This window comes from Saccopteryx bilineata, chromosome 7 (genome assembly GCF_036850765.1).
Source record: "Saccopteryx bilineata isolate mSacBil1 chromosome 7, mSacBil1_pri_phased_curated, whole genome shotgun sequence".
Lineage (NCBI taxonomy): Eukaryota > Metazoa > Chordata > Mammalia > Chiroptera > Emballonuridae > Saccopteryx > Saccopteryx bilineata.
The window spans coordinates 35,186,635-35,204,070 of NC_089496.1; the positions used below are offsets into that span (position 1 = coordinate 35,186,635).

Below are 17,436 nucleotides of genomic sequence, written 5' to 3' on the forward strand. Positions count from 1 at the left end.
ATTTTACGGTCAATTGGCGAGAGCATCTGGAACCAGGCATGCTGGCCTCGTAGTTGATGGTAGTGAAACCAGCTTACAGGCACCAGCAAGCCCATAATGAGTCCCTGTCATGTACTAGTGGAAACCACGTTGACGTTCTGCCAAATATCCCTGTACCTTTTCTCAGGGTCAGGATTCCCCCTTAGAGTCCTTGCCTAAGATACAAAATCCCGTCCGTCCATGGATCTTAACCTATTGTAGCTATTTTTGAAGGCAATGCACAAAGAAAAACTCAGAATTAGAACTTGTATGCGTTTAATTCCTTGCGTGCTGACAAGGCTTTATATCACAAGGTTGTGTTTGCTTTCATTTGGGGGATATATTTCAAACGCAGCGGGCCATCTTGTTAGTGCTTGGAGAGTGTCAGATGCTCGGGTCATAAATCATAGCACAGCGCGTGGCACACTCAGGCTTCAGGAGGCTCTTTATTTTTTCAAATGTAGGACAAGTGATTATAAAAAAGGAGCAGGGTTTTTTTTTTTTTTTTTTTTTTTTTTTTTTTTTATGCCAAGCATAAAAGGTAGGTGATGTGGAAATAATTTCTTAGGAGTAAATGTTTACCTTAAACTGCTGCTTGTAATTCACTGGGCTGCCACTGGTAGCTCAGACCCACAAATAAGTCAGGTGAAAGGACGGCCATGAAAAATGCAGAGAGACATGAGTCAACAGGATGGAAACTGGTTCAGTGGTCAGAAATGGGCCGTGCAGAAAACTAGACTTCTAACAGTCCTGCATTTCTATTTTTATCCAAACAATCTAATTAAGAGAGATCGTATCCATTTTCAAACTGACTCAAAATCCTGTAGTTTGCCATGGTGAACTAAAGTTGCCATGGCTGCTCTTCTGGTTAACCTACTCCTGGCAAAGAATCACTTCCTGTTTTCAAACAAGAAAAGGAAACCCAAGCAAAAAATAACAAGACAAGGTCAACAGAACAAAACTTAACATGCATTTAAAATACTTTTAAGAAACTCAATTATTAATGTAAAATTCTCCTTAAAACATTTATGTTTTGATGATTTGGGTATACATTAATCAGAAATATATAAAATGTGTGTTCCTCATACTATGCATAATGTTAAAGTGGGGGGGGGGAGTGTTTGATGATGAAATCTCTTTGAACCTAAAGCATTTGACAAAGCAAGTGACCTTAATGGATATCCATGTGAAGACTTTTCAAGTAAAAGCCTGCAGGAGAAGGGATGGATGGGCAAGAGGATGAGAAATATTTATGTCTCTTAATTTTTAACCAGTTTTATTAAAAAATCAAGATATCTAGAAAACTATTATGGATTAATATGTTCTAGTATGCAGATTCATACTAGAAAAATTCTACACAAGGGCCAATACATTGCAGGAAATTTTAAGGTGATAATCTGTGTAAAAACTAGTCTCTTTCTCTTGTCATAAAACAAAAAAGCAGCACTATATCCTAATATTGCTTTAGTTTTTTTACCCCCTAGTATTTTGTTGTGCATAGAAGGTAATTACTTTTTTAGAAGCAGCACAGGGAATTGATAGTATTTTTTGAAAGGGGGGACTCATATAAATCTCCACAAATATCTTATTTTCACCTGCTACTTAGCCTGCTCCATATTCAGTACATGAGTTATTTTTCTATCCACTTTTTTTTTTTTTTGAGACAGAGAGAGTCAGAGAGAGGGATAGATAGGGACAGACAGACAGGAACTGAGAGAGATGAGAAGCATCAATCATCAGTTTTTTCATTGTGACACCTTAGTTGTTCATTGATTGCTTTCTCATATGTGCCTTGACCGTGGGGCTACAGCAGACCGAGTAAACCCTTGCTCAAGCCAATGACCTTGGGTCCAAGCTAGTGAGCTTTGCTCAAACCAGAAGAGCCCACGTTCAAGCTGGCGACCTCAGGGTCTCGTACCTGGGTCCTCTGCATCTCAGTCCGACGCTCCATCCACTATGCCACAGCCTGGTCAGGCTCTATCCACTCTTATAAAATATGTAGTACATTATGTGGACATGAGAAATATATGTACATCGTGAATGAGTTTGCGGAGAGGAAACTCTGTGCACAGGGTCTGGAACAGAGTGAACATTTATAATTATATGTAATGATAAACCTTGAAAAATCATATCTTTGATTCCAAAAGTACAAGGATGGTAAGAGAGGGTGAGAGAATATAATATATTAAAAGAAATTGGCAGTGATACCTTGAGTTAGAAGTGAAGGACAACCTGACCAGGTGGTGGGACAGTGAATAGAGCGTTGGACTGGGATGTGGAGGACCCAGGTTCAAAACCCTGAGGTTGCCAGCTTGAGCACAGGGTCACTGGCTTGAGCAAGGGGTTACTTGCTCTGCTATAGCCCCCCATACCTGGCAAGGTACATATGAGAAAGCAATCATTGAACAACTAAGGACCTGCAACAAAGAATTGATGCTTCTCATCTCTCTCCCTTCCTGTCTGTCTGTCTGTCCCTATCTGTCCCTTTCCCTGACTCTCTCTGTCTCTGTCAAAAAAAAAAGGCCCTGGCCGGTTGGCTCAGCGGTAGAGCGTCGGCCTGGCGTGCGGGGGACCCGGGTTCGATTCCCGGCCAGGGCACACAGGAGAAGTGCCCATCTGCTTCTCCACCCCTCCCCCTCTCCTTCCTCTCTGTCTCTCTCTTCCCCTCCCGCAGCCAAGGCTCCATTGGAGCAAAGATGGCCCGGGTGCTGGGGATGGCTCCTTGGCCTCTGCCCTAGGCACTAGAGTGGCTCTGGTCGCAGCAGAGCGACGCCCTGGAGGGGCAGAGCATCGCCCCCTGGTGGGCAGAGCGTTGCCCCTGGTGGGCGTGCCGGGTGGATCCCGGTCGGGCGCATGCGGGAGTCTGTCTGACTGTCTCTCCCTGTTTCTAGCTGCAGAAAAATACAAAAAAAAAAAAAAAGAAGTGAAGGACAAAGAGTAACAAAGCTTTATTACAGGAACACACAAAAGATCTTATAAGAGATTTGCCAAAAACCTCAATTTTTGTGTATTTATGCAATTCCAATGAGTTTTTTATTTTTTGCTAAATATAAAAATCACATATATCCTATGAAACATTTTCCATGTCACATGTAGGTTATTTTCAAATTTAATGTATAGAATACAAGAGGGTTTACATCTGGTGGGCGAAGTGACTTATGTTCATCTATTAGATATATGGCTGATACACAGAGAAAATGGCTAATATATTGGGATTGTTTAACAGAAGATTCATATATACTCAGTAATATAGCATTGTGATTATAAGATATATTCAAAATATTTTAATAGTTTTGGTATGTTATAAAGTAGAATTAAATTTGAGTACTCTCCCCCACTAAAAGATATTGGCAATCCTGATCTACACATTTAAAATTCAAATTGTCCATAACCCTTGCTAAAAAGCATAAACGACAAAGCATTGATATCATCATGTACAGAATTTCTAAAAAAGCAGAAGAAAATAACCAAATAGAAAAATGGGTGAGATGAAAAAGGATATCACAGGAAAATAAACATAAATGGCCAATAAAGATGAAATGATGATCTACTCCAGCGGTAAACAGAAAATGGTCATTAGAAATACAATGAAATATCATTCAATTGCCAAGACAAATGAAAGTGAAGAGCCTGACCCGTGGTGGCGCAGTGGATAAAGTGTCAACCTGGAAATGCTGAGGTTGCCAGTTCAAAACCCTGGGCTTGCCTGGTCAAGGCACATATGGGAGTTGATGCTTTCTGCTCCCCCCCCCCTTCTCTCTCTCTCTCTCTCTCCCCTCTCTATAATGAATAAATAAAATCTTTAAAAAAAGAAAAAGAAAGTGAAGAAACCTGACAATTTTGACTTCAGTGAGCGAATTTATACTCTGATAGTAAATTTTGCATCTTTGTAAAGCAACCTGGTATTCTTCCAAGGAGGTAATTAATCATGCACATTTCCTACAACCCAGCAATTCCACACTGAGCTGTGTAAACTAGAAAAACTCCATGTATGCCATGCGCACTGGAAGATTTGAGCATGAATTTTTATTGCAGTATTTTGAAAGTAAACACTAGAAACAAACACTAAGGGATGGATATTTTGATGTAGTCATACGATGAAATATTTTATAGCAAGAAAAACGAATAAACTACAACTACTTGCAACACAAAAGATAAACATTCAATACATTAAAGAAAGAGCAGGAAACGATATATGGTATGACATCATTTTATTGCCATAAAATTAAGAAAAAAAACCAAATCAAATATTGCATAGTGATAAATTTATGTATATATGAAAAAAATAGAATTTGTTTAGAAAAAAACGTGGATATGATAAGCTCAAAGTGGAAAAGACTGGTGGTAACTGTGGGAATTTGAAATAGAGGAGGATCACACAGGTAGCAAACAGAACACACAGTCTTAATAATACTTCACGGGTATTGTAATATTATAGTTTCAATATTTAATTGTACAGTGTAATATGTATAGTTTTCATTTCATTATATTTTAAGGATATTTTATATTATTAAGTATATAACAAATACTACATAATGAAACATACTCATAAACAAACATTGTGCAATTGATAAAAATATTGGAAGTTTGAATAATACTGAACTAGATTAGTCACAGTGGCTGTATATTATGAATATTCACAAGTCAGTGTGTATGTGTTTGTTTTCTGTTCCCCTTTAATCCATAATATGTTTACGACAGGTTAGCATACACCTCATTAAAAAGTTGGGTCCAGTCTCTTCTTTATATTCATCATATGCACAGATGTACAGTTAAAATCAGTCATCTAAGATGGCTTCAGACATGTGTGTCTATATTCTGTGGTATGTATACTAATCATTATTCTGAGATAAACCTATATAATATAAAACCTAAGTGTGGTAGATGGCCATAAATTCAAATGTACACTTTTAAAATTGAATTAACTTCTCTTCCAATCAAGAAATAAAGTCTATTCTCCATTTCTTTACCACTGGCTGGGTTGGTGATGCTCTATGATCAGTAGAATGTGGCAGAAGTGACATTGTTTTGAGGTCCAGAGCTAATGCTTCAAGAAGCTTTGCAGATTCAGCTGTCATGGTCCTGAAATTGCTATGCAAAGACCTGGTCTGGCTCCCTGGAAACTGAGAGGTCATGTGGAGGAAATGAAAGGTGTTCCCTCTGACAGCCCAAACACATCCTCGCTGGAAACCCATGTGACCATCCAGCCCCGTTGACCACTAAGCTTAATATGAAACAATGAGTTCAGGTGATGACAACAGTAATATCCCTACAGAATTGCAAAAACTAATTAGTTATTTTATGCCATTAAGTTTTGGATTTAAATTTTGACCTCAGAAGAATTCTAACTTGTGGTTTACAATTTTCAGTTTAAATCATTGTAATGGAAGCACATCACTCCTAAATGGTAGAGCAGCTTGTGTCTGCAGAGGATGTGCACGAGAGATGGGGAGAATTTGGACAAGTGAAGCAAATATATATATATATATATATATATATATATATATATATGTTTATTTGATAATGATAAGTACTATGGTGAAAAATATCCCAGGTATAAAGGAGACGAAATTATAAAACAATAACAGTATTGAAACAGTACCTAGGGAAGGCTGGTGGTATTTGAGTTAAGGCCTGACATAAGGGCAAAAACCATGTGGATTCCCAGGAAAAAGCAGTCAAAGGCTAAATGAAGTGCAAATGTCCTGAGGTAGGGTGTACTAAACATATTCCTAGAAAACTCCACTTGTCTGAAACTGAATAAGCAAGAGGGAAATAATAGAAAATATGTTCAGAGCAGTAACAGGGGTCAGTAGATTTTCATTTGCTAAAATAAGATGAGCCTGGCCTAATCAGGTGAAAGCCATTAAAAGAGTGACTGAGCATCCCTGAAGCCCTGTTTGCTGGCTTGATGACTATAAACAGTCATGTTGAGGAAGCCAATGTGATGGGGACCTGTAGGACACCTCTGGGATGAAAAGCCAGCAAAGAGCTGGAGCCTAAAGTCCTACAGTTGCAAGGAAATGAATTCTATCAACAACTTGAGTGAGTTAGGAAGTGGATTTTTCCATAGTTGAGACTAAAAAGGAGAACATAATCTGGCCAATATCTTAAATGCAGTCTTTTGAGATCCGAACAGAGTATCAAGCAAAAATATGCCTGACCTTGCTCTGTTTTTGCTGAAGCAGGCATTCAGTAAGTACTGAATAATTGTTTCTGTCTGCTACCTAAAGCATATGACAAGTTGGTTCTAACTTCTGTGGGTTTTTATTGTTCTCCTCTTAGGACCCACCCACTGGGCTATGGTCACTATTTCACCTCATCAGTTAGGCAGTCCATGGTCATCCCTGCTTCTGGCTTTTCACTGTGCTCTCCCTTCCGTGACTTGCTCTCACTGTCTGCTCTACTTGTCCAAATTCTAGCCGTCTCTAGTGCACACCCTCAGCAGACACAAGTTGCTTTATCATTTAGGAGTGATGTCCTTCCACTACAATGATTTAAACTGAAAACTGTAAACCACAACTTAGAATTCTTCTGAGGTCTAAATTTAAATCCATTGCATGTTTATTTGGAATTAACTCAAATTATTTGGCTACTAATAAGCAGATATTCTAAGGTTTATATTTTCATTGCCTTTAATGCACTATCTCAAAACATTATTTTACTGTTTTTTAAATCTTTATTAAATTTATTGGGGTAACATTGGTTAATAAAATTATACAGGTCTCAGGTGCACAATTCTACAATACATCATCTAATCTTGCATTGTGTGTACACCACCCCAAGTCAAGTCTCCGTCCATGTAGTCTGTGTATATGTGTATATATAGTATAATTAAGTGATATAATTATTATTAATGATACTAGTTACATGGAAGATATTATGTTAGGTTATATAGACTCTGTCTTTCTCCTACGAATATTAAAAGAATTCCCATAAGGTTTTTATACTCTTTTTTTTTCTGGGAAAAGTAAGCTAAAAAAACTGAGGATATTTTAGATAACTTGCCCAAGGCCACACAGCAATGGGCAGAGCTAGGAATGGCATTGATTATGTGTGACTTCAAAACCAGTGCTTTTTCAGAACCCTAAACTATCTCTGCCATTCAGTAAAAAATTATATAAAACAAAGTACACACAGAATCAAAACATATGCAAACAAGTGTTTCCCATTATATCATATACCTGGATACTGATTAAAACTAGCCAATTATCTTTGCCCTTCCTATCTTCTCTTTAAGGGTTCATCAGGTTAGATGTTTTTAAAGCTACTTATTTGAGACAATCTGATCATTCACAACTTTGCAGGTACATCTTAGAAAGAAAAGATCAAATTATTCCTGAGCTAGCACAGAAACAAAACCATCTCAAAACAAAACAAAACAAAAACAAACCTGTGTATGTGAGTGAGAAGTGAGTTAATGGACAAATTAAGGGATTATTTTTCTATCCAAATTTTTATGAATGAAAAAAGCAAGCTAAAAAGGTATGTGAGTTGGTGTTCAAAACATTGATGGACCTACCTAAGGGTAAATGTACAAGAGCATGGATAAATCATTGCACATACTATATGGATAATTGTGTACTTGTGTAGCAGTACATTCTATTTATAAATGCAAGAGGACCACGCCCTAGCTATTCTGGTGGATGTACTCTAAAGCAGTGGTCCCCAACCCCTGGGCCACAGACTGGTACCAGTCCGTGGGTCATTTGGTACCAGTCCGCAGAGAAAGAATACATAACTTACATTATTTCTGTTTTACTTATATTTAAGTTTGAATGATGTTTTATTTTTAAAAAATGACCAGATTCCCTCTGTTACATCCGTCTAAGACTCACTCTTGACACTTGTCTCGGTCACATGATACATTTATCAGTCCCACCCTAAGGGCCGGTCCGTGAAAATATTTTCTGATATTAAACTGGTCCGTGGCCCAAAAAAGGTTGGGGACCACTGCTCTAAAAAGAATAAAACTTTCACATACAGGACACAGGTTCAAATTCAAATTATACTCTATATTTTTGACTCAGAATTGTAACCACCTAAGAGATGTTTTATAATCGATGTATATAAAAAATAATTTAAAGTCGATTACCTAGTCTGTGTATACTTGTGTGTCTGTTTTAAGTTATAAATGTAGCCAACAGTATGCTTGTGTAGTTAGAAGAAGTGGTATCATTCAAACCTATGAAATTTGACTTATATAATAAAGCGACATAACAGAAAAACTCCAACAAATCTTCTAGATAAAGAAGAGTCACATGGTTGATGTTACAAATATAGACAATGTTGATTTATAAATGAAAGGAGATTAATGGCTTCAATTGCATTGAGTCTTATGATAGCTTCAAAGAGAAATGATGAGAACATTGTGTCTTTGTAATATAATCACTCCTAGTCAGACAGGCTTATATTCATATTAAATGAAATTACTGAGGTCATTTATTAGGTTTTCATACTCCTGGTGTAGGGCAAAGAAAAATTCTATGAAAATTATGATAAATGGCAAAGAGTTGCATAAAGTTCTACAAAATAAAAATTTGTGAGGGAAATGCAAATTTGAAGTTCACAATTTGGAAATAAGGATTTGTAACAGGTTGTAATTTTTAAGATTTTTAACATTAAAAAGAAGTGTAAGAAAAGAAGGCTTTACATGTAAAAATGTTAATCAAATACTTGCTCACCCAATCTCTACCATAGCATTTTATTAACTTCTGGTCAGAGAAGAATTGTTCAATTTTAACCATGAAAATTCAATGATAAATTATTAATTTAATAATTAGATAGCAATTATTACTTAATTTGTTTACCGATAAGAAAGACAAAGCTAAGAATATGTAAGTGATCAACTAACTTCCCCAGGACACACAGTTAGTCAGTTTTTGAGGCAGAAATCAAATGCAGGCAATGTGGTTTCAAAGCTCAAGTCTTATTACCCGCTCATTTTCAATCATATTATTTACTGACTATATAAGTAAGTGAACAGCATTTCACCTCTAATTTTCATCATATTTAATAGTCTGACAGGCTCCACTGTCCTCCACTATTCCATCATCAAAGAAACCCAAATACAGTATGTTTCTGTAAGCACATTTACCACTTGTTTACACCAATAACAACATAAAGAACCATATTCTCCACTTGCTTCTAGAGAATGTAAACTACCATACTAAATTCAAGAAAAGATTCATTACATGGCATTTATTTTCTTCAGTACCTAAACTTAAAATGGCCTTCCAATCTCAAATGGCAAAGTCTCTGCTCAGAATTCTTTGTATATAACTTCTACCGCTTGCTGAGAAACAACTATGAAGCCCAATTTCTTCATAAACAGCATGCAATGTAATTTATCCAACAATTGCATGAGATCAGTCATATCAATCCCACTTTAGAGACCAGAAGGCTGAGGCTCAACACTATTAACTAGCTCAAGGTGACACACAATTAACAATATTTAGTATGTGAACAAGTAGGGAAACACATAAATATTGTCCATAAGAACCAGTCACAAAATGCAAAAACATTGTCAAATGAATGAAATAAATATGCAATAGATGTATAATCCTGCTACAGGCACCTAAACGAAATGCCTTACCTCAAAAGCAAATGACAGGGAAGGGATGAGAGGCTTCAGATGACCAAATCTGTACAGCATTAGAAACACCAAGCAACGGGAAGTTTCCAGAACATCTGCCTTAGGTCTGCAATAAGTGTCATTAACATAAATTAGCTTTAAATATGCTTCTCACATGTTTATATGTTATAATGAATACAGTGATACATATTTCTTTTCATTTTCAAAGAATACTTGTATCTCCATATACTTGAGACAATCTGTTCTTTATCAATGTTTTGCTTCCTTTAAGCATTGATGAGGTAGGGTGAAGCATATTCTCAACTAATAAATAAAATATTAGATAACTACAATTCTAGGGTTTTAAAGTAGATGACACTTCCCTCACTCAATACCATTACCTTTACACTTTATTCATTTAAAAAGTGACTTGTTATAAGGACCGATACTGTTACTCTAAAATAACGTCTTATTCTGAAAAACTTGGAACATGATATATGTGCAGTTATACCTAATTCGATAAGCAGCAAAAATATAGAACTTTGTTAATTATTTTGTGATGAATATGTATGCATATATGAAATCTATAAATATATGAAATAGGTGTCTTGATGTATTTGAAACAGAGTTGAATGTCACATGCAGATAAGCATTTATTGATTGCCTTATAATGATACTAATACAATAGCTACTTAATCTGCTTAAACTCGCTTTATATAATATTCAACTAACATTGAAAAAGTAAATATTTTTGTAAAAGAAAAATAGTTATGGCAGGTAAGTTTTATAACTGAAATATTCTTGAATTAATATCATTATAATACATTTATATTTATTTCAGAGTATAGAGGTATAGAAAAAAGTGAAGAAAATCTAAAGTAGTATGTTTTAAATTAAATCTTTTGTTTACTCAAGCAATCAGAGAACAAGTAAAGTGAAACAACTATGAGTTAATACATCTTGCTCCCTCTCTCCTCTCTCTCCTCTTTCTGTAGAATCAATAAATAAAATAATAAAAAGTATAAAATTGATAACTTTTTAGTACAAAGAAAAAGAATGCATTTATTTTAAACTCAACAGAAATAGGATAATAGTTTATGATTTGTTTGCATTCAAGTACATATTTTTTTTGTGAAAAATATTAAGAATGCTTTCCTATTGTAAAAAATGTTATAACTCATTACTATAACTGAGTTTTAAAAATGATACGTGGGTAATTGTCAATCAAAAAAACAAAATAAGGTTACTATCAATATTTTAAAACATATAGTTTTTGTTAATTTTCTTATTTTTTACCTTTTAAACTTTTATGAAATGAAACTATACATAGAGAGAAGTATACAAATCAGAAATATGCAATGTGGTGATTTTCAGCAAATAAGCTACCATGTAATTACCCCTCAATATCAGTTACCTTAAAAATAACTCTTACTTCCCTATTACTTTTTCCCTCTGACTAGCTAGGGAATAAATTCAATCCCCTGATTTTTTTTGGCAATCATATGCTTTCTTGCACTTAAAAAATATATATATTACCACCTTAGCATATTGCTTAAAACTAAAGTTTTATCTCTTTTTTACTTTTTATAAATGGGATTATAATATATGCACATTATTATAACTAATATCTTTCACTCAATGTTGTCTGTGAACTAGATCTATGATGCTGCACGTAGCAGGGATTCTTTTTCTGCCATGTAGTATCTCATTGTGTAGATATTCAATATGCATATATCCATTCACCTCATGAAGAACATTTGGATTGTTGGCCATACTTGTTTTTGAACAATCTTGTCTGTACATTCCCTTACATGCCTGTAGGTGTATTATTTAGTATATAACTAGAGTTGAAATACTGGATTATATGCTAAACATATTAAATTTATGCTAAAAAAATTCCAAACAGTTTTTCAACTTAAGCACAGTATCACAATATAACCCCCTCTCTACTGTGTGAGCATTCTAACAGTCAATCCTTCTCATTTTAGTCACTTGGGACACAAAGACTTTGCTACTTATCAAATTTGCCCGTAGCATCTCCTATTTGGATTTAGTTTTTACCGTCTTAATGAGAGATAATTTGAGAAAAACTGACTTTCTTAATATTAGTATACTCTAATTCATCAATTTATCTTTATAATTAAAAGTTTTTGTGTGCCACTTTTATTTTTATATGCTCCAAGGTTACAGAGATACATTACTAGGTTCTCTGCTGGAATCTGTATTGGCTTTCTTCTCACTTTCAATCTATAATCCCCTGACCCCAGAACTAATTTTTATGGTGTGAAATATTTGTCAAGTTTATTTTTCTTATTCCTATGTGGAAACCCAATTTTTCTAAGGCCATTTATTGAAAAGGCAGTCGTTCCCCACAGCTCTGCAGGGAAAACTTTGTCACAAATCAAGTCTAAATATAAGCATAGATCTCTTTCTAGGTTTTCTGTTCTAATCTTTGTGCCAATAAAACATGTCTAATTACTGTAGTTTTATAATAAATCTTGATAGCAAGTTATTCAAGGCCTGCCATTTTTTTAACCTCATGACTGTGTTGGCTATTATTGGGCTATCGACATATATTTTCGAAAGAGCTAGTCAAATTCTATGAAGAAACTTTCACAATTTTAGTTCATATTGCATTGAATATATAAGTCAATTTGGTAATATTATAATCTTTATGATACTGAGCATTCCAATCTATGAAGATAGTACTCTCTTTATTCATTTAGTTATTTATTTTTCACACTATTTTAATAGCATAGTGTCTTTTTAAGAGATTTTATACTCATTTTTAATTGATTTAAATGTATTGTGTTTACACAGAATCAAGTGTCCCACCAAATACATCCTCCCTATCCCCACTGATATAGTTGATGTTATTGCTTATTTAGTCACATGTCACAAATGAAATTTTGGTCAACATGTAGGATGGTGATACCATAATATTATAATGGAGCTGAAAAATTCTTCTTGCCTAGTGAGTGTTAGCCCATGTAAGTTTTAGTACAATGCACTACTGTTTTGTGCTGGTCTTAGTCTATCAATAGTAAAGTGATTGGCTAGAAATGTCTGGGGGGTACCCACCTGCCCTTGGTGAGCTTCTAACTGACATCTCCCCTTTCTAAATCAATGTTGCAACAGAAGGGACTCTCATATATCTTACTACATTGCAACACACCACTCGGCAATAATCAGTAGGAACCTTGGACTTATATATGGGCACTGGAGTGTACAAGGCACACAAGGATGTCTTGGGCAGAGAGATAAAGAGATAGACACAGGATACAAACACAACTGAGGGAGAAAGGGAGAGAGAGAGAGAAATATAGCTTGGGGTTCTTCTGCTTTTATTGGGGTCCAGGGTGGGGGCCTAGGGTTTAGTGGGCTCACTCTTTTAGGTAAATTTAAAGTGTGGGAAGCGGAAAAAAAACAAGTAGTCAAATGGTCAGTTATTGAAATTAACCAGGATCTCTGAAACAAAGGAGACTCAGTAGGGGCCGGAACCTGGCTCTTTTATCTAGTAGGATGTGGTAGACCAGGTGACTACTCCAGATGTCCTTCCTTGAAGTGCGTGCCTCAGCAATCAATCCTTAAGTCATTCACTTAAGGATTCTGATAAAACAAGGAAAGCCAGCTCTCGATGTTTACACAATTAATCAGTCACATGTCCACACTGATGCTGGAGTCAATAAACTCACTATGCTGCCAGTCATATAAAAACGTAGCACATAAAATTACAGTAACAGAATTAACCATGTAGGTTTATGTAAGTACACTCTCTGAAAATTTGCCCAAAAACAAATTTGCTAATGGCCCGTGTATCTCAGTAAGAGTTCCTGAGTAAGACTAAAGGTGATTTATACTTCAAGGTAATTAAATCAAATAAGAATATTTGGCTATTATTTTTTAAAGATTTTATTTATTCATTTTAGAGAGGGGAAGGAGAGAGAGCGAGCGAGAGGCAGAGAGGAGCAGGAAGCATCAACTTTGATATGTGCCTTGACCCAACAAGCCCTGGGTTTTAAACTGGCAACCTCAGCATTCTAAGTCAATGCTTTATCCACTGAGTCACTACAAGTTAGGCCATATTTGGATATTATTGTGATAAAATGGATAGCTTTCTTATTTGGTGTATTATCTATATCCATGGAGACAAAATAAATCTTCATAAAATATAAAATGACATTATTGCTGTTGGCTGGTTGTTAATTGTATTAAATGTATGCAAATAATGAAATTGTGATATTTAATATGTGATTCTGATTCTTTGGATCTGGGTCATTATTTCAGGTGCACATGAGACTCATTTTTCCATTTTCTCAGTTTATTGCTCAGTATGTATTTTCAGTATAGAAAAGCAAGGATAGAGAGCCAAACAAAATGAATGATAAAATAAACACCATTTTAGAAATACTGAAGGAAACAGGTTTAAAATTCTATACATTGTTTACATATGGCTGTCTGAAATGTTCCAGCTGCATCGTTTTGTTTGTTTTGTTTCATTTTGGTTTTTTATTTTTTTCTTGACTGAAGCTTTATAGGAAAAGATTATCCTAAACAATATCATTAACTAGAAGGTTCATTTGGAGCTGGATCTTAATGAAACTCCAGAATCCTTTGCTATTCCAGAACATCCATTAAGTTGACCTTGTGAATGTGTTGCACATTCAATATAAGTTAAATGTCGATTTACTGAACTTGAATGTTTAACATTTACTGAAAGTAATGATGATTGGTTACCTACCTGAAAAACAATAATAGTACAACAATGATAATGTTTCACAAATGACTGAGTGTGTCCTGACTGGTAGCTCAGAGGATAAAGTGTCAGCCCTGCATGCCAGATGCCAAGGGTTCAACCCCTGTTCAGGGCATGTAGAAGAAGTAATCAATGAGTACACAACTAAATGGGACAAGTAAGTGGAACAACAACTTGATGATTTTCTCTATCACTCTCTTTCTTCTCTCAAATCAATGCAAAACATAATAATAATAAATAACTGAGCTTTTCTGCAGTTTTTCACAAAGTTACAAAATATATAAATTCTATAATTTGGGTCACATGGATTGGGTTTGTGATCTGTTTTATCTTTTACTGTTTGTTGGTCTTTTTTTTTTCCCTTTGTATTTTTTGAAGTGAGAAGCGGGGAGGCAGAGAGCCAGACTCCTGCATGCGCCTGACCAGGATCCACCTAGCATGCCCACTAGGGAATGATGCTCTGCCCATCTGGGCTGTTGCTCTGTTGCAACTGGTGCCATTCTAGTGCCTGAAGTGGAGGCCATGAAGCCATCCGTCTCAGGGCCTGGGCCAACTTTGCTCCAATGGAGCCTTGGCTGCGGGAGGGGAAGAGAGAGATAGAGAGGAAGGAGAGGGGGAGGGGTGGAGAAGCAGATGGGCACTTCTGTGTGTCCTGGGCGGGAATCGAACCTAGGATATCCACATGCTGGGCCGACTTGGTGTGACTTTCTTAATCTGTAAAATGGACTTAATAACAATTATTATCTCTGATTATTGTAAGTATTAATAACATATTCCATCATACATATTAATTGCATAAATGTTGGTATTAGTATTAATATTAATGATTGATAAATACCAAACAATAATGAATAAGTATTTTTAAATATACCTGATGCCAAAAGAGCAATTTAAAATTGTTCAAGCAAATATATTTTCTGGGCAGGGTAGTGTTAAAAATAAGATTTCTTAAATAAAAGACTGTGTAAGGGGTAAAGCACATAAACTTTAAATATACACACATTTAGACACACATTATGAACTATTCAATGGCAAAGAAAAATACTGAAATACGTTTTATAGTTTAACTATGGAGAGTTATGGTCTATGTTTTGCCAGATTAATCATTATATTTATAGGTTTTCTTTAATAAACTTGAAAATTCTTGCATTTAAAAGGCTTAGATTTAAAATGTACCCTGGATATAAAAGCAGATAAACTGCTACTCTGTTTCATTTAAAATAAAGGTGTGAAATTGTAGTTTCAACTTTATTTTTTCAATCACAAATGTTTGGCGAATATCGAAGTTTCACATATAATTTTAAAAACTACATTAAAATTTATATAAAAGGAAAGAAGTTCACATCTTGCCTTTGATCCAGAAGAAATCCAATGGAGGTCAAGGTCAGAATAATGAAGCAAACCCTCAGAAGGAGAGTGGCCTGCGTCAGTGCCTGTCAAACAAACACACAGACCACCAGATTTTGAAGAGTGAGAAGGTGCATTAGAATTTAAAGCTGATATGGAAAACAGCCCCAAATTGTATTTTATGTTACACCACTTGTCACTGACATTTTTCAAAGAGGTTGACATTTTCAGAAAGAGGACATTTTGGCTTTCCTCACGTCACTTATTTATCTCATTGGATCCTTGGAGAATGAATTAAACAGTTGAATGATATTTTACTTAGCGCTTTTTTCTAAAAATTCCCCTTTAAATTTGACTTGTATAATTCTTTGAGGTACCTATGCCCACATGTATGGAAAAATCACTTAGATTTTTGTGAATAAACACTACATTCTGATAGCTATTTTTTAAATGACCAATTCTTTATTGTTTTAAACATAAAGCTGTCTTTCATACAGAAAATATTTAAAGGAGAATCAGTTTATGAGTAAAACACATATAAAAGCAGTTTCACATGCACACTCACACTCGTATTTGATGAAATCTATATATTTACATGTAATGTCAAAGACATTATCTTTTGAGTTATAGTAAAAACAGTTTTGCCATAATTATAAATTAATTTTTTTCATATCTCAAAAATAATAATAGCCTGACCAGGTGGTGGCGCAGTGGATAGAGCATCGGACTGGGATGCGGAAGGACCCAGGTTCGAGACCCCGAGGTTGCCAGCTTGAGTGCGGGCTCATCTGGCATGAGCAAAGAGCTCACCAGCTTGGACCCAAGGTCGCTGGCTCCAGCATGGGGTTACTTGGTCTGCTGAAGGCCCACGGTCAAGGCACATGTGAGAAAGCAATCAATGAACAACTAAGAAGTCGCAACGCGCAAAGAGAAACTGATGATTGATGCTTCTCATCTCTCTCCATTCCTGTCTGTCTGTCCCTGTCTATCTCTGCCTCTGTAAAAAAAAAAAATAAATAAATAAATAATAATAATAATAATAATAGTGTTTATTGAAGACTCAGTACTTTATAGTTTCTATGGTATGTGTTTCATGCACTGTAACCCTTTCTATAGTTCCAACAAACTTTTTCAGTATATCTACCTCATATCTGAAAAAATAACTGGGACTCAAAGGATTTGGTAATTTTTCCATCATCACCCAGAAATAAATGATGCCATGAAATTCAAACTAGACCTTCCTGACACCTTTTGGATCGAAGTATGCGAATGGTACAACACTCCTCAGCAACACACTTAAAGGGAACAGGGGCTGAGATCTAGATTATAGTTACATAGCTAATGCTTAGGGCTGGATGAACACTGCTCTAGATTGTGAGTGGGATCAGAAAAAGCAAAAGAGTTGGATACACAGCCCCTAGTTAATTTTCCTATTTATTGATGGTGTTTGTTTCATCTTTATGAGAACACCGGGATGTATTAATAATATAACAGATTGGCTAAAATAGTGATAAAAATATTACACAAACATTTTCATTCTTTTTTCTTTTTTCCTGAAATAACTAGAGGAAATTTCAACTCATTATTAGCTCAAATACGTACCTACAACTAAATTGCATCTGTAAACAGGCAAAAGCCACCAGCTGTAATTACTGTTCACATCTGACATCCAAGCTCCATACCATGGTATAAATCAGCCCTATTTCTCTTCACCAATTTCTAACACCTCTTTTATCCATAT

At 35.4% G+C, this 17,436-nt stretch overlaps 1 protein-coding gene across 1 annotated transcript in view; it reads right to left on the reverse strand.

The window, feature by feature from the left end:
* The window catches only part of AGMO (alkylglycerol monooxygenase), a 319,390-nt gene that overhangs the window by 135,891 nt on the left and 166,063 nt on the right, over positions 1-17,436 (reverse strand). The window contains exons 11-12 of the mRNA XM_066239850.1: positions 15,699-15,781; positions 9,614-9,719 (exon numbers count right to left, since the gene is read on the reverse strand). Coding sequence (XP_066095947.1) covers positions 9,614-9,719; positions 15,699-15,781 — 189 coding nt within the window. The remainder of the gene's footprint in view (positions 1-9,613; positions 9,720-15,698; positions 15,782-17,436) is intronic.